The 18,734-nt window shown below is 36.1% G+C and overlaps 1 protein-coding gene across 1 annotated transcript in view; it reads right to left on the bottom strand.

Moving 5' to 3' along the window:
• Window positions 1–3,047, bottom strand: part of e2f8 (E2F transcription factor 8) — a 10,521-nt gene extending 7,474 nt beyond the window's left edge. The window contains exons 1-4 of the mRNA XM_016674673.1: window positions 2,649–3,047; window positions 1,239–1,477; window positions 1,013–1,163; window positions 1–35 (exon numbers count right to left, since the gene is read on the bottom strand). Of these exons, the coding sequence (XP_016530159.1) occupies window positions 1–35; window positions 1,013–1,163; window positions 1,239–1,409 (357 nt within the window). The 5' untranslated portion in view covers window positions 1,410–1,477; window positions 2,649–3,047. The remainder of the gene's footprint in view (window positions 36–1,012; window positions 1,164–1,238; window positions 1,478–2,648) is intronic.
• Window positions 3,048–18,734: the final 15,687 nt, after the last annotated feature.

Here is an 18,734-nt window from a genome sequence, read left to right as displayed (position 1 = left end):
GTTCATGATGTCATAGATGCGTCGCCGCTCCACACCTGAGGAGACCAATAATTAAGAGTTGTCCAATCAACTGAAAGGAAAATAACTGATTTCAACTAACAGACAAAGAAAATAATTGAATATTTACAACGGCCTGTTAGGACCACTGTAGATGAAAAAAAGGAGTAAATTTCCACCAGAAAACTTAAGAGATTTAGAAAGTCAAAAATTTAGCTTGAAAAAACTTAAAATTTTGTGATTGATCTGAAAAAAGAAAAAAAAAAAAAGTCCACAAAAACAAGAACATTTTTGCATTTCAAAAGTTGAAAATTTGACTCCAGATTTTTTTTCTTGGATATTTATGAGATTAATATGAAAGCCTTTTATTTTTATCTTTGCTCCACTGACACTACAAACATAAAAATATTTGTGAAAGTTGACGCTGCCCCACCAAACGCATAAAAAATGAGCCAACATGAAGAAGACAATCTCTCAGTTTGTGTCAACCACTTTCACCTCTTTCCAGTTGACGACTGGTGTGAGACTCACAGGCTCCTTGGTTTCAGTTTTGGCGTCTGGTGTTGCAACATATTTTTCAAAATGGCTGACATAGCTCAAATGGAGAATTTATGTTTGCATCAGATTTTTTGTGCAAACCAAAAAGTCAGATTCAGTAACCAGTAATTTGCTAAACAAAAAGCTTTGCTCCAGTAACGGTACAAAAAATTGAATAATAATAATATTAAGTGGATCATCTCTCAGTCTGTCACACACACATCAGTTTTAGTTTTGGCAATTGATTTTGCTGCACATTGTTACTTTAAAGTTGTCTGAGTAAGATGAAAACATGATCAACATAAAGTTAAAATCATGAAAATCTGTAACATTTTGTGTCAATATGACGGCCATCTTGAAAAATGTTAATCATCCTGAAATTCAAGTGAATAATGAGAAAGTTTTTATGTTTGTATCCTCACTTTAAAGACTGTTTTTACAGCGATATGCAGCACTAGTTGAAGAAATGCAGACGTACTGAGCTCCGTAGCGACGTCGTCCAGACAGATGTCAGTCAGAACTGAATCCGGGTAATCTGGGTACCGGGCCAGAAACTTGTGACACAATAAACCCAGACTCTTATCTTTCCTGCTGACCATTTTCTCCGACTCATCACCGTTTTCTGAGTCCTAAAAGAAAAAAATACAATCAGAAATACATCTCAAACATATCTACTCAGCAGTACTGTTGGTAGAGCTGTTTACCTGTGTCGGGTCCAAACCGTCCCGGTCGTCGGCGTCCATGCACAGCTCCTTTTCCCTGTTCCGGATCTCAGGACTGGCAGCGCTGATCAGCATTTTAAGGTTGGAGGTCGGCGTCCAGGGGTCAACTGAACCAGCCTCCGCTCTCTTTTTGGGCGTCGTGAAGGGCCCCATCGAGCAGCCGTCTCTTCTGATTTCTTTGGAGGATTTAAAGAAATTTGGGCTCAAACAAAACCATCGTCCTAACACGGTGGAGAAAGAACACTGGTCAGACCCCCAATATCAGTTAAACAGGTACATAATGACAACAAAACACCACTAACAGTCAGTATTTTTACTTCAACTGGTTATCAGTACCATTATTTTACTTTATATAACATTCTTGGAAAAAATAAGCTTTATATTAACATTTTTAATGTTTACATTTTTGTTATTTATTCAAACCCAACTTTGGTAAGTCCAGTGTGCTAGGATAACTTCTAATAATGTAAAAGTAATTTAGTTTAACAAACATTTCAGACTAAGTTCTTCAACTTTCTCATTGTTTTTCACATTATAACCACAAACTTCAGTCCATTTTATTGAACATTGGTGTCAACATTTCTTTCAACAAATATAAATCTGAAAAATATCTAAATAAAATCAGCCTTCAGAAGTCACCTTATTAGTTAATCAAGCTAATGTGCAGTTCAATCTGAATATAAATCCAGTTCTTCTGTGAACCATTAGTGTACAAACAGCGTCATAACATGACAAAATGTCAAAATGCTTGTACTCTACAACAGATTTATACCTTGTTAATATGCAAAATAAGAAGTTTGGGCATCCCTTCTCCATTAAAGGCTTATTTTCGAATAGAAGAGTTCTAAAATAGCTAAATAAAGATCGATTATTTATCACCTGTCTGTGCTGAATCGCATGAAAGGTACAAATTATTGAAAATATGTTTTAAAACTATATAAACTAGTGCACAGATATTGGCGGTAACTGACATACATTCCATCGAATCGCAGCGCTCAACGGCTCAGAAAGCCCCGCCCTTTTCGCCAGAATCACCCAATGGGAGCTCGGGCTGAGACAGCGCGGCGGAAGTGAATGTCGGCCCGCGCAGGTAAGCTATTTTTTGAAATGCTTGGCGCGGAAGATATCCGTGCAGAAACAGCGGCGGATTCCGCTAAAATCTCACATTTAAAGCCACAAACCGACTTATTCGAGAAGCTTACGGCCAAGAAAGGAACGCTGGCTTTTCAAAACCGTTTAGATTTAAGCAGAGGGAACTCGCAAAATGAATCTAGTCACGATTCCGCACTTCAACCGCTTTAAACTTTGAGACACTACACATAGTTGGATGTTTTCTGTTAACCACCAAGGAAACATGAACGCTTTGTAACCGTTTACACTTAAAATACTCACCAAAATCCACGAAGCGATCCTCTTCCTCATAGAAAAATTCCCATCTTCAAAGTATTACTCCAAAGATGAAAGTTGTGCCGCTAAATCGTGCTTTTAAAGTGGAAAATTGGGATTTTCTTCAAGCAGAGAAAAACACAAAGTCCGTTAGTTTTTAACATTAAATCTACCCGTCTCTTGGTTTCCCTCCTCCTGCCAACATCCGCGTTCTTGTGATCAACTTTACTACAGTTGTGGGGAAACTTTGCCCAGTTTGTGATGATGACCACCAGCATCTGACCCGCCCAGTTGGCGCATGCGCACTAAAGCTTCCCCTTCCTGACGCCAAACCGTGAAAGAGGCGGGTTTTTAAAATCAGAAACTATTTTTTCCTCACATTTCCCACGTCTCTGTTGCTCTGCGCCCATTCGGCGCCAAAGCCAACCCGGGAAAAAGACAAACAGCCAAACCCTAACAAACCTAATCTGGTCCAGGACTTACATAATTAGTTGTTATATCATTGTCTAATCATATTTTTTATGAGCTACATCAAGTCCACGCTAAAAAAAAGTCTCACATATAATAAAGAAAATATAGTTTTTAAAAAAAGGTACAACTGTGTTTTTATACGACTATTTAAAACCGAGTAATTACCACTTGTCCAACCATTTTAGTTTAATAATGGACAGAAAAAGGTGAATATATGATATTTGGTGAAAATTGTAAGTTTGTACATTTGAAATAGTTCAAAACTATTCAAATGTGCAAGGAGTCATCTACCACGGCCACTGAAAATAAGTTCCCGTTTTTTGTAGAATTTTTTTAGATTAATCTCAAAATTTCTGAATATTTTGGTGGAAATTTACTCTCCTTTGTAGTGGTCAGATAAAAGGTTCATTTGCACCTGATTTACAGGTAATAGTTAACCCTTTGCTGTCACTTTTTGTCCTGGGGCAACTACAGGCCAGGCACAAAATTCATTATATTAAAAATGCAAAATTAGTTTGTGATTTTTTTTTTGTTTTGTTTTATTTGCTCAACAGTTAACAACATTTTAATGAAATCTAATGATCCAAACAAAGAGCTTCGGACTGTTGCCGTATTAAAATAAAAAGAGACAATTGTTTTTCATTTTGTTGGCCAAATTTTTACTGTGAAAGCATTCATAAAAGCAAAAGTTGATTGAGCAGAAATAGAAAAGTGTAGCAAACTACTGTCTGTTTGTCATTGTCAATAAGAGTCTGTTTTAATAACTCACCTAGTTAAATAATAATAGTAATAATGCTGATAGTTTGTTTCTGTTATTGCATAAATAATATAAAAATAAATGATCCCTGTGGTTTTTGTTTTGCATAATTAGTGTTCTAATATCTTTTATCTGTTTGTGTAGTTGGTAATGTATTTCTGAAAGCTAAATGATCATATTAGAGTGATAAAAGGTACATTTAAAAACATTTTAAACAACCATGTGAAAAAATCTAGCATGATAAAAATATGAATATTTAAAATATAATAGAATAATTAAAAAAAAACTAATAAATACTGTTACAGATAGAAAACCTGTTTCTATGATTTTTATAGTTGCAGAAACAGCATGTTGTCTCCAGTTAAATGCCTGTTTTAGAAACTTTTGGACTCATTTTCAGATCCCTTCATTCGGTGAAGTGGAGAATAATTCGTCCTGCTTTCTGTGCTGCTGCGATCGCGATGCTAATGTCCTCGCTTTGAGGACAGTCGTCCAGTTATCGTCCAACCCGAACTGAATGAGACATTGTTGTCTTGGGAACAATGGAGGCTGAAATCGCTTTAAGTTACGTTTTGTGTTATCGATGTGTGAAAATGGACAGACTCTGTGGTTTAAAGTTATACAAAACAGATTAGTTTTACTTCGATTTATTTGCTGAAATTGAACATTTCTAAGAACTTTAGATTTTTGATCTGGCCCAAAATGGAAATGAGTCTGAAAAAGAGAAGCTTGTTACACCGCAGGTTTTCTACTGCGCTGCAAGTAGAAAACCTTGAACTCCAGAAACTTCAGGATAGAAAAGCTTATCTGCAGAAATCGGAGTAGGACGTGGCACTGATCGACAACATGAGAGCAACGAAGGCCGTCCAACTTGACAACGCAGACGACGAACATTTGAAGACAAAGTCCTTCCCTCCACCAGACCCAATTGACAAACTAGAAAAAAGATCCCTTCCCTACTCAATTGGAAAAAACGTGGGCAGCGCGGTGGTGCAGCGGTTAGCGCTGCGCCTTCACAGAGATGATCTGTGTGGAGTTTTCCCCGTGTTTGCGTGGGTTTTCTCCGGTTCCCCCCACATGTCGGTCAGGTCAGTTGGTCGCTGTAAACGGAGCCCAAAACAGTTTCAGAAACTCCAGACTGAATGAACCGTTTTCCCCTTCGCTGTTCTAGCGGCAGACGGCTGGATGCCAGGACACGCAGCTCAAAACGACTTGATTTAAGAATTAAAACTCTTCTTGTAATTATAATAATTTCTGTTTATTTTCACTGTACTTGTGCTTTTATGGTTTGTCCTTCAGTTTTGCCTTTTATACTCACTTTTTGTATTGAATTGCAGTGAATTGCAGCTCGTTATGCTAAGTCCTAATTTAAAACAGATTAGCAAAAGGATCATGCGGTGGCTCTTTCAGGGCGGCTGTGGCTCTGAGGGTGAGTGGTCGTCCTGTGACCAGAAGGTTGTAAGTTCGATTCCAGCTTCCTCAGCCACATGCTGAGTTGCCCCGGGGCGGGGCACTTAGCAGCAAGCTGCCCCCTGACCTGCATGTCGGTGTGTAAATGCAACTGCAGTGTGAAGCGCTTTGAGTGGCCAACATGACTAGCAGGGCCCTTCATAAGTTCAGTCCATTTACCTTTTTTCTTTGATAAATCCTGTTTTTATACCAAACATAAAGCTGATTTAACACGTTTGGACCTTTTCAGTTCGGACCCTGAAGAAGCCCAAACTTGTTATATCTGGTTTGTTTGTTCTAAGAAACAAACAGGTTTTATCAAAGATAAAAGCTACTGTGTGATCTTTCTGTTAGTCTTCATTTAGAATAACAGATTCAAGATAGTGTAACAAACTTAATAAAAAAGTGCAATTTAACATAAAAAGTTGTAGGAAAGGGAAAAAAGAACAATCCATCAAAGTATGAAAACAGAATTTAATGAGAAATCATTTCTATTTCAGAAAGAAATCGATTCTTACATGAAGACTTTGTAATAAATATAAAGCCTTTGTGTTGTTGAGCTTATGAATCGTCTGCTGCTAAAAAGAGAAGAAAAAAGAGCTGGGAAACGCCTAATTCATTTCCTCATGTTACAAAACAACTTCATTCCCCTCTCTATCATTTTCTCTCTTTCTTACATAATTAATAGGTTACTTAGTACACACACACACACACACACACACACACACACACACACACACACCCCCTCCATGGGCTGCCACCTTATCGTGGTGGGAGGCTTTGAGTGTCCCAGTGATCCTAGGAGTTGGGGCTTCATGCCTCCCAGTGCAGATGGTCCCAGGTGAGGAACCAGACCAAGTGCAGCCCAAAGATCCCTTATGATGAATACGACCATTGGAAACGGGTTTACATTAAACATAATTATGACATTATTAATTATGACATTAAATTGTCATAATTTACAAAAATCGTGCAAAGTTGGCACTTTTAATGGACTTTTATTGCAACTTTTAGAGTAACTTTGCATTAAAAGTGTCATTATTTACCGAATGACACTTCATGACAACAGTCATAAACATTCATACAGACTCCTTCATGTTTATGACAGTGTCATGTCAGTGTTATGCACACCCCTTCAAATAAAGTGTTACCAAAAAGACTAAAATAACTTACAAATACATTTTAGCAAGAAATATGAGCTTATTTTAAGTCAATAATTCTTTAATATTGATGACAATATTAAGAAATATTGTCATCAATATTCGACTGGTTTTGATCATTGTGTCTCCACTTCGTCACCAGGTGGCGGTAGAGCACTCCTTATGAAGAATCACCATGACAACACGCGTTCGGCTTCAAGGATGCTGAGAGAAAAGAACACGAAGCACTCTGTGACGTCATGTGATGACGTTGGAAAGAGAGCGAGCGGGACCCCGGTGCTGCCTTCAGGCGCTGCTCCAAAATTTTAAAGCCGACGCCAACAGGATACATTTACTGACTTTCGGAATGTAAAAAGGAATCATATAAAGCTTTATTATTAAATAAAATATTGATGTGATTGTTTAAAATACATGGACGTTTGTATCGAAGGCAAGAAAATAAATGTAAACATTTTTACTCAATTGTACAATGGTGAAGTTTGCAGTTTTAAGGCGAGTTTGACCCTTAAAACACTTAGTAACTGTTTTTAGCTTATAACTTTTTAATAGTTGGCTAAAAAATAAACAGCCATAAATCACAAGGAGAAATATAAGCTTATTTTCCTTTGATTTCAAACCTATGACAGCCATTTTGAAAAAGAAAAAAAAAACAACCCCCTCCCCCCCAACTCTCATAAACAATGAAAACTAAAACTTATGTTACCAAGCGGAATCACAAAATGCTGGACGGTTAATGCAAATAAGTGAAGTGATGATGAGTTCAGTTACATTTTACTTTACTTTATTAGAAACTTTTTAAAAGAAAAGTCCAACAAACGTCCAGTACAAACTGAAGATACAGACATTAATAAATGCTGTTAGCTTCTCATGCTATGCTCCTGTTAACTGTTAAGTTGGGATTTGCAACTAAAAATGAAATAAACATAACTGTATTCCAGTTTAAATTTAAAAACAACTGACCTCATATGTAATATATCACAATATATGCTGATAACAATGTGTTTCTCTGCATTTTATGCTTATAAACAAGGTAGCAACATTATTTTCCCAAGGTAGCAACATTATTTTAAGTACTCTTAATACTTATTAAGAGTACTCTCTCTTAATAAGTATTATGGAATTATGGGTGCTGTGGTGGCATGGGGCAAAGGATGCCCCACATGTTGAGGCCTTAGTTCTCATGGTGATGGTCACAGGTTCAATTCCTGGCCTGGCGACATGTGCTGCATGTCTTCCCCCTCTTTCATTACCCTCCTTCCTGTCAAACTACCTTCAAATAAAGGCCACTAGAGCCAGAAAAAAAACTTTAAAAAAAAACAAAGTATTAAGGAATTATTTACTATTGGAAAGTGTACCAAGATATCTGTAGTAGAAACTAGACAAAAAATATAAGATCAAAATATCCATCATTTAAGATTACATAATCAGACAGCCCAAAATATAATGTTATGTGGGAATTTTGGTATTTTAAAAATGAATATGAAAATAATTTATGTAAATTACAAAATAAAGCAAAAGAAACATTTTTTCCAAGTCAATTTCTTTCAAACTAAAACTCATGAAACTTTAACAAAAACTACAAATGTGTGAATTTTTGCTTTAAACAAACTTATTACTCAAGTAAAACAACCCCAAAGGCAGTGAAAAAATATAAATAATTTAGTATATTTAAATAACTTTGTAGTAGATTTTTATTTTAACTAAACAAATCTAAACTAAACATAGTAAAATTACTATTAAAGGTAATTTTCCCCTCAAAAAGTTATTCAAATAAATGCAATGGATTAAATGTAACTAGTTACTTCCCACGTCTGAAAAACTTTTGGTTTATATAACCCAACAAGTTATAATTTATTAAATGAATTACATTTTCTAACCTGGACAAATAACTAATTGTCAAATGATCTCACCAAACCAGAAGATGATTAATTCATTTCCCTCTTTTTCTTCTTATATTCTTTCAGATTTTTCTCGAGCTTTCCTCGCCGCTAACTTTTCCGACAGCCCCTGAACGCATCACCGGGCTGCTCCGCTTGCAGCTTGGAGCGGGCAGCGCCACGCATAAGTCAGGGAGCGACCTCTGAAGGAAGCGGAGCATCTGGGTGAGCATCTCTTCATTCCGTGTCTTTTTGTTTTTCTTAATGTTTCGGGCGGATTGGTGAGTTTACGGGAAGCTCGGAACATCCGTCGCTTTTTTTGCGTCTCTCTGTCAGATCCTCAGTGATTCTCCTGCAGGGATGCTGCGGCGGCAATTTGTTCCACATTGTAACTCTTGACTTGATGTCTGTCAGGGCTGAGGAGCTGCTGCAGATTATGACTGCTTTCAGCGCATAAAGTTGTATTATTAAACGAGATTTCTGACGCTCTGGGGGATGATTTAAGAGCTGCACCTGCAGCAATTAGGCGGCAATTTGTTTAATTAGCTAACCTGCTTTCTGTGACATAAGTTCAAATGGAGCGTTTAAAGGCAGTTGCTAGAGAAGAAAAAGTTTAAAATTATTTACATGTCATATAAGATGTATATTTTTTAATTTCATTATTCAGTTTGGATTGATTTCTATTTATTTTTATTTATTTATTAGCATCATGGAGTATATTCCCCAGAAAACAGAAAATTTAAGGCCACCAAACAAGATTTCAAACATATGTTTTAGGGCCATGGTAGATAGAAAAAAAGGAGAATTTTTTTTTTTTGCCAAAAATAAACTCCTACATTTTCTAGAGAAAACCTGGAAATTTCTGAACTTGAAAAGTAGAAAATTTGCAAGAACAAATCTCAGAATTTTTAATATTATTTTTGACATATTTTCTTGAAAAAAAAAAAAGCTTAAAATTTTCTGAGTTTGTAAAGTAGAAGATTTTTGACATTTGGAAATTTTTCTAGTAAATTTGTGAGACCTCAAAGTTTTGGATTTTTTTTGTACCATTTGTTTTAGAATACTCAGAAATTTTATAGGAAAAAACAAGAACAGCTATGACCTTCAAAAGTTTTCTAAAAAAAAAGGAGACTAATTTAAAAATCGTCTAGAATTAAGACATGAAAATTTCTGATTTTCAAAAGTCAATTTTTCCAGGTTTTCTGAGTTGGCAAAGTCAAAAATGTTAAACTTTTGTAACTCAAAATTTCATAGTTTTTTTTCCTCTCTCTTTTTTTTAGAGTAATTGCAGAATTTTTTTTTAGAAAAACAAGGGAATTTCTGAGTTTGAGAAATCAAAACATTGCTAGAAAAATCACAAACTTTGAGATCAATCTGAGAATTTTTCCAGAAAACACTACAATTTTGAATTGCAAAAGTTAAAACTTTTCTCAGAATTTGGAAATTTTGAGCTTCTCAGAATTCTGACATCTCTTTCTCCAAATTTTGACTTTTTCAAGAAATGTAACTTTTTCTCCTTAGAATTTTTACTTTAAACTTTTGACATCAAAAGTAAGAATTCTGAGAAACTCAAAATTTCCAAAAGCTGAACATTTTTGACATTTGGAAATTGTAAGTCTCTCAGTATTCTGGTCCTTTTTTTTCTCTATTTTTTACTTTTTTTCTCAGAATTTTTACTTTTTCTCCTCACAGTTTTGACTTTAATCTCACAATTCAGTTTTTTTTTCTCAGAAATCAGAATTCTGAGATCTAAAGTCAGATTTAATTTTTTTTGTATTCAGTGGCACTAATCTTTCTCCGTAGGCCACATCTTGAACACGTTGTCAGGGAAAGTTTTTCTCTCTGTTCTGTTCCAGAGAAGCGTCCAGGTTGCATCTCCATCAGGATGCCCTCAGCACCGTTTGGGATCAAATCTCCAGAGCGTCCATGATGTTTTTTTGCAGCGTCGCCTCGGGCGCGGACGCTCGCTCCAGTTCTGCTGCTTGGGACCGGGAAGCGCAGGAAGCCGCCGTCAGGAAGCATTATGCCTGAGGACGCGGCTGAGGTTGAGCGTCCCGTTTTTGACGAGTTGATGGACAGGAAGCTCTTCCCTGCCTGTGGATTTGACTTTCATGCACCGTAACTGGGAATCAGTTGGGAAGGTGGACTGAAATACTCTGTTTCCCTTCGTTCCTGGAAAGGTTTGGTTTTTGGGTGGGAGTTCGGGGTCAAAGGTTGGATATTTGGCGGTTGGATAAAGATGGAGGCCGGAGCGGAGGCGAGCCCACATCAGCAGCAGAGGAGGAAGCCTGTGCTGCATGGACTGGAGGACCAGAAGAGGGTGAGTTAACCACACAATCTTCTGCTTCTTTTTTCCCACCACCGCTGCTTCTGGCTGGTGTTTCCCTGAGAAACAAGCAGAAGAGTTTAATTCATTTAAAGTTTACTTCTGGCAACATGGAAGCATGTGTGATTGGTTCAGAGCAGCAGACGGACCACATAAAGCAATCTGGGATGGTTTTCTGGTTGCATGGAAGAATTTATTAGAATTTTCTGACTTTGAATTTGAACTTTAATCTCAGATTTATTACTTTAAACTTCTGCGGTAGGATTAAATGTTATCGTAACTATTTCTCTCCATGTTGGCTATTCTCTGCATTTTAATGGAAACATTTTTATATGGAAACATTCCTGCCGCTCAGACAAAGTGAATTTAGCCTGTCGCAATAAGCAGTTAGTATGATAAATTAATTTCCATTCCAGTGAAGAATCTTAATCCATGTTGTTTGTGGTTTCTGTTGTTTCTGGGTTCTGTGTTTCATTTTGGATATTAAGTTTGTAAAATTAACATTTATTGATCTAATAAAAAGCAAACTTGTGTTGTTATGTCCAGGAAATGAACAACAATATTATTGTTTTTCTCGATAATCACTGGAACAATTTATCGTCCTGCAGATTTTGTTGCTGTTTGTGTTGCTCTGTGGTAAAAAGTGTGCATGTTTTGGAATCTGGTGCATGTTTTCTCCGTTTTCCATCTCGTGTTTCGCCACCCTGAGGTTTGTTGCTGATTGCAGAACGCAGTGTGATGTGTTGGGTCATGATCCTGACGGTTTCATCATTGTGCTGCTTTGTATCTGGGCGCTGTTGCAGAAACACTCAGAAATGTCAGAGGATCTTGTGGGTTTTTTCTCTCTCTGTCGCTCAAAGTGAGCAGAGATTTCTTCTTCTTCTTCTTCTTTTGGCTGTGATTGATTGGATTGGGCATTAGTCGACTTTGTTTTTAAAGCAGAGGTACAGCGAATTGCTCCTGCTGTGCCGCGGTGGCCATTGACATGCAGGGCGGCCATAATGTGCAGAAAAACCCAACCAAATCAAACGGGGTTCATGCTTTCTTCATGCTCTTATGTTGTGGTTTATTGAAAAACGCTATTTTGTGGTTGAGCCGCTTCTTGTTTTATGAAATTGTGAATGTGTTTTATTGAATTTGTGGGTCTTTTTCATGCAAGCTGAACAGATCAGAAACATCTGTTTGGATTTTTTTCCTTGCAAATGTGCAAAAAAGGGATTTTTAAGTGCAGAAAAGCTGCTGATATAGTCTACGAAGTTCTCTCCAAGTCAATAAAATGATTTTAAATTGGTCTCTAAAATAAACCGGAAGCTGCATCAGGATTGGAATCACATGTGAAAACCTGACTGCGGCATTTTGTTTTACTAAGACGAGTTTATAGAGCATTGGAATAATCCAATCTGAATAAAACAAAAGAATATATGATTATTTCCAGCTCAGAGCGTGAGATAATAGAGCTTAGTTTGGAAATATTTCTTAAAAAGAACCAATCAGTCTTCAAATGAGCAGTTAAAGTGAAACCAGAATTAAAGTTTGTTCCAGTAAAAAGCAAGCAGGCATTTTTCAGGTTCAAAGGTAATTATTCAACTATGAGCCTCCCACGGCTTTTAATATAATCAGATATCTGAGGTTTGGCATCAGCCGATGGGAAAAACGGCTCAAAAGGACTTAATGTTTTTTTTCTTTAAAACACAGACATAAATGTACTGATTTACACGTTTATTTTATAAATGCAGCAAAATGGCTTCACAAGCTGTTCAAATACGTAAAAACAACTTTAAATTGTTTAACCAGTGCATTTAGGTGAATAACAGCAAAATAAATAATAATCTGAAACGGATATAAACTTATAAAAACAAAATTCAACAAACCTTCTTTTAAATAGTTCAGAAAAATCTAGAAATAATGTAAAATAAATAAAGAATGACGTCACTCAGAGCACAAAGCATAGAATTAGACTGAATAGATCCGCCCTTATGGAACGTTACCAGACCTGATCTAGAATATATTTTCAATATTGGGACCAATCTGTGGAGACATAAAAACTGAAAGTCATCTGCATAGAAGTGACTAAAAATGTTCCCAATATGCAACAAAAACAACAGGCACCAAAACAGAACCTTGAGGTTCACCAGAAATGGAGCCATTGAAAGTCAGGCTGGAAAAATGTCTCCGTTCTTCAAACGTACGTTTCTTTAAGCCACTTAGTGAAGCTCTCTTTTTATAAAACTAACTTTACAAATGTTTGAATCAAGAATTAACGTCTAAAAATCAGAAAAATGACATGAAATCATGTTTACACTGCAAAAACACAAAATCTTACCAAGTCATTTTTGTCTACTTTTTTAGTGCAAATATCTGAATACACTAAAATAAGACAAAACAAACTTAATATCAACTTTTCAGCTAGAAATAGGAGCTTGTTTTAAGTCTATAATTCCTTAATATTGATGACAAAGTTCAGGTTTCAGTACTTTTTCATCAAAATTAAGGAATTGTTTACTAAAAACAAGCTCCTTTATCTTGATTTAGAAAGTTATTTGTAAATTAGTTTTGTTGTATTTCAAGTTTTCTTAGATATTTGCAATAGAAACCTGATCAAAATTACTTGGTAGGATTTTGTGTTTTTGCAGTGTAGAATGAAAACAGGTCATTTCAGACCAGTTTGAAGATTTTAAAATAAAAACAGTGTATATATTTCTTTCTTTCTTACCTGTGCCGGTCCTTTTCCCCTGTAAATTATTGATTTGATCAGGTGTGTTAAATGAATCACCAGGGAATATGTAGAACATGAATATTAATTCAGTCCCAGCTGGTGTTTTCCCCCGATTTCCCACAATGCCGAGCGTCTCAGCGGCTGCTAATTGACTCACAGAGAAGCTCCAGAAATCCCAGAGTTTCTGGGATTTCAGCACAAAAGGCGGATGTATACCTGAAAGCTCATGTTTTTTCCTTTCTTTCCTTGTTGCTATGGTAACCAGCTCTGCCTCCATTCATAAAGTGATTTTATTTACTTTTTTTTGTTCAGCAGCAGGGAACGGATAAGTGATGGAAAGCCTTCAAATGATGGGAACGTTCAGTTTAACACTGAATGATGTTTTCTAAAACAAACCGCGTTGCTTTTATAGATCAAACATGGAATATATATTCAGTCTGTATTCAGTTCATTAGAAGTGAACGCATCACATTCTGCACAAGTTGCTAAAGCTAAGAAAAGTCATTATGCATTTTTTCTATAACTGCTTTCCTGTTTTACATTTCCATTTTCTACCAGGTCAGAGTGTGAATTGTGTTTGGTGTGAAGTACATATTACTAAGAAGTTTATTTTCTTCTTCAGATTGGGTTTTTATATTTGTCTATTCCTGTCCTTCTGTTCATTTTGCGCTAATTTTGAAACTTTTTGGAAGTGACAGACCTGTTCTTTAACTGCTGTTAGGGCCAATCCAGAGGCCACAAATGGCCCCCGGGCCACACTTTGAGCACCGCTTATTTAACAAGACAGGAAACGCACAAATTTAAAGTGGATCTTCCAGAATAAAAGCCTGTACTTCAGTCTGCAGAGGGACCTGGTCAGATTTTTAACGGCGACAGCAGCCGCTGGCGTCCCGGCGGTCTCCGTGGAAACCAGGCTGAACCGATTCTCGCCTTTGCTCTTAATGGACTTGAACCAACTTAAATAAACTGAAAGCGGTGTTTTCACAGGAGCCCATTGTTGAAATACTGGAGCAACAGTCAGCGTCCTTCAGCAATTACCTTGGCTTTGTGGGTCTGAGGTGCTGCGTGCGATCCTCACTCTGTAGGAGATAATTGGATTTTGTTCCCTCTGTGGATCTGCTGCCACACGTCTCCTGCTCTGCGTATTAATGTTCGATGAGCAGCAATCACAGACCTGCGCGGAAAAGGCCTGAAACGGATGCATTGCATCACGAGGAGCAGAACCGGGGCTGTGTGTTCGATGGAGCAGAACTGCAGACTTTGTTGCTGAATTAGTCGTTTGATATTCATGGTATTCATTAAACATGGATTTTCTGGAATTAGATCTTTAGTGCAGTGAATCGTCCTGCAGCTGATAAGATGGAGGACCTCAATTAAACAAGGTTATTTAAACATTTATTATGGAGTTTGTTAGCATACACTGCAAAAACACTAAATCTCACCAAGTATTTTTGGTCTATTCTATCTTGGCTCATCTGAAATAAGAGAAAACTAACAAACAGGTAACTTTTCAGCAAACTAGGAGATTGTTTTAAGTCAATTAATCTTTAATATTTTTTTTAAAATTACTAGTTCCACTGGAAGATTATTTAACTTATAACAAGATATTTTTACCATAATAATCTGTCAGAAGAACTAGCTCTGTTCAATCTGTATTAAACATTATTTACTTAAAACAAGCTAAAAAGTTACTTGTAAATTAGTTTTGTCTTATTTCAAGTGAACTAAGATAAGTCAACTAAAAAACTGACAAAAATTACTTGGGAAGATTTTGTGTTTTTGCAGTTTTCTGTGCATTTTTGTGCCACACACTGCAAAAACACACTAAGACAAAACTAACTTAAAAATAACTTTTCAGCTTGTTTTAATCAGTCCTACTGGCAGATTATTTCACTTATAACACATTTTTCCAAGATTAAAAGTGAAATAATCTGGCAGTCGAACTACTTTTTCATCTATATTAAGGAATTATTGACTTAAAACGAGCTTCTGTATTTTGCTGAAGAGTCACTTCAGTTTTGTTTTAAGTGTACTAAGATATTTTTAACAGAAACTAGATGGAAATACTTGGAAGAATTTTGTGTTTTTACAGTGTATTCTTCCATTCTGCGTCAAAAAAATAAAAGCTAAATTTCCAATTCTATAAACAGAAATGAACAAATGCTTCTGCTGAGAGGTTTTAAAGAACAAACCATTAAAAAGATCTTATCTGGCATTAAAATAAGACAAAACTAACCAACAAGCAACTTTTCAGCAAGAGATGGAAGATTAATTTACATCAATAATTCCTTCATATTGATGAAAAAATACAGAAAAACAAAAATTATTTCACTTATAATCTGCCAGTGGAACAAGAGCTAAGAAATTATTGATGTAAATTAATCTCACATTTCTTACTGAAATGTTACTTGTTATTTTTGTCTTATTTAAAGTTTAAGATGTTACTAATAAGAACTATTAAAAAATCTTGGGTAAAATTTTGAGTTTTTGCAGTGCAAACCAAGATCAATTCAGGATTCAGGATTAGTTTAAATAAAAGCGATGTGGTTTTTTTATTTATTTTTCCCACTCATCTGCATCTCTCACTAATTAAAGCTGCAGAATAGCAGCAAATAGCCGAACCGAACCAAACCAAACAGTCCTTTCGAGCGAACAGCGAGGAAGGACTGTTTCCAGTCACTTTTATTGAGCGATTAGTGTCAGATTTCTGTTCAATAATCAATTCCTGTCTGAAATATGGATTGGTTTTTATCTGAAAGATTCAGAAAGTATTCTCTGTCTCTCTTTTCTTCTTTTTTACAGCTTGTGTTGTTAAAATAATGTGATCCCAACTGTTTTGTGACTAAACCCACTGAGAAGTGTTAAAAAAGACCAAGAAAAACACAGAAAAACGCCAAACGCTGTGAGAAATCTCACCATATGTTTGCCATTTGTGGTGCAGTTTGATTCGGCTTCCAAAAATAAAAACAATGAAAAGCGGCTCAGTACTGTTGGGTTGAATCTTTCATCGGGTCTCTCTCAAGGCTTTGTTCACGCTGCAGCTTTTCTTGGCTGCTCTCTCAATAAATTAATCATGTTCATCCAGACCTGCCGTTCAGCTTCAGGTTCGTTCTTAAAAACAAAACAAAAATGAATTCAGAGGACAAGATCTGCTCAGAATGAGAGATAAAACGTTGCTGTTGCTTTTATTTATGACGTATTATTGGTTACAAAAGAAGATTTGAACTTTATGAAGCATGTTTAGATACTTTCCCAACATATTTTGATATGACTATTGCATCCACACTGCAAAAACACAAAACTTTACCAAGTATTTCTTTAAGAGTTTCTAATTCAAATACCTTAAGACTCTTGAAATAAGACAAAACTGACTTAACAGTAACTTTTCAGTGGCATAAAATAAAGTTTTAATCAGAAGTCTTGTTTTAAGTGAAATAATCTACCAATTGAACTCATACTTTATCAATATTAAGGACTTATTTATTTAAAACATTTATTCATTTATTGCTGAAATGTTACTTGTAAGTTATTTTAGTTTTTTAAAGTGTATTAAGATATTTTCAGTAGAAACTGACTAAAATACCTTTCTGTTTTTGCAGTCTATGATTTTTGACATTAAATTTGATTTACTGCAACCAAAAACTTCAAAGTTTACTATTTTTTATTTATTTATTTATATTATTGTTTTAAAATAAATTTAGTAAAATAATCTGCCAGTTTAACAAGTTATTTTTCATCAATATTAGTGAATTACTGACTTAAAAGAAACTCCCACATCTTGCAGAAAAGTGACTTATAAAAGTGATTTTATATTTCAGGAATCACAACAATCTTCTGCTTTTGGACTGATTCTGTTCATGTTAAACTTTTATTTTGTCCTGAAAGGATTTTATAAAAACTATAAACAACATTAAATAAAAATGAGTTACAGATGTTTTTAGGTGAATCTGTCCCTGATTAGAAATTTATTCCGGTGATTTTCTACCTTCAGCGTGAATTTAATGAAACTTTAGTTGTTTTTGAGGCTTCTGATTAAACCTGTTGCAATAATTAGTTTTTTAAGTGTATAAAAACATTTAAAGTTGTGTGGGTGACATGTTTTTATAGACTTCAGGTAATGCCGTTCAAATCAGAAGACATGAGTCAGCATTTACGCTAAACGAGTGTAAAGATCATTAAATGGTGAAAAGTGAAGGGAAAAATACTTTAAAACTTAATCATTTAAAAGGGCAGTACTATGTAAAACTCACTTTTATTATTGGCATTGCGTCGTGTTTTAATGTTTTTCCCTCATCAAAAACAAACCTTGAGTGTCACTTTTGTTTTTTCATGCCTGCTTGCGAAATCGTTTAATCTCCATGGCAACCTGTACAAAACTCCTGAGTGGACTTAGCCCCTCCTCCAAGGACGAAGCTCCTCCTCTGAGCTGCAGTTTCCAAACTTCAGAGCTGCTTTCTGCTTCATGGAGCCGCTCTCCCTCATTCAGCTCCTTCAGACTAGCCAGCAGCAATTAGCAAACACCTGCTGAGCTCATTACAGGAGCTACTTCTGAGAGTAAAGCTGGCAAAACGCTGCTAAAGGGTTAATAGAGGAGTCAAGATGGGATGACTTCCTGAAGGCGGAGTTTCAGAAAGAGCAGGGATACTTAAAGAGACAGAGACCCAATTTCAAGAAGTTAAATTGTGAAGTAAATTTTCTGGAAGGGATGTGTGTCAGTCTGACACGACACTGTGATAAACACAACACCTGTTATGAACATGAAGGAGTCTTCATGAATGTCTATGACTGCTGTCATGAAGTTTAATTAGGTAAGTAATGACACTTTTAATGCAAAGTTCCATTAAAATGTGCATTAAAAGTGTCAATATTTACTGAATGATACTTAATGACAACAGTGATAAACGGTCATAAACACTCCTTCATGTTCATAACAGGTGTTGTGTTTATCTCAGTGTCATGTCTGGTTTATGACACCCCTTCAGATAAAGTGTTACCAGATTCCTACCAAGTCATTTTAGTATATTTATATCACTTCATTATGCTATAAAATGTAACTCTGTCTTGAACATTCGTGGCCCGTTAAACAATGACCTCCAGTCTTCAGTGATGCAGCATTCGACTCCGGCTCTCAGACGTTCGTTGGACCTGCCGATCCTCCATCTTCTCATCTGTTCGGCTGGCCTGTTGCCTGCATGTGAGGGGCGAGCGGAGGCCGACGATTTGTCATTTGATTGATTGTGGAAGCCGAGCGCTGTGCGCCGCTGCTATCTGAAACTAATTGAATGTAATATCAGAGCGACGGGACGGGTGATGACGAATGGCCAGCCCTCTGACTC

This window comes from Poecilia formosa, unplaced genomic scaffold, assembly GCF_000485575.1.
Source record: "Poecilia formosa unplaced genomic scaffold, Poecilia_formosa-5.1.2 Scaffold99, whole genome shotgun sequence".
NCBI classification, from domain to species: domain Eukaryota; kingdom Metazoa; phylum Chordata; class Actinopteri; order Cyprinodontiformes; family Poeciliidae; genus Poecilia; species Poecilia formosa.
The sequence above is the reverse complement of the archived record's forward strand: the minus strand, read 5'-3'. Positions and strand labels throughout refer to the sequence as shown.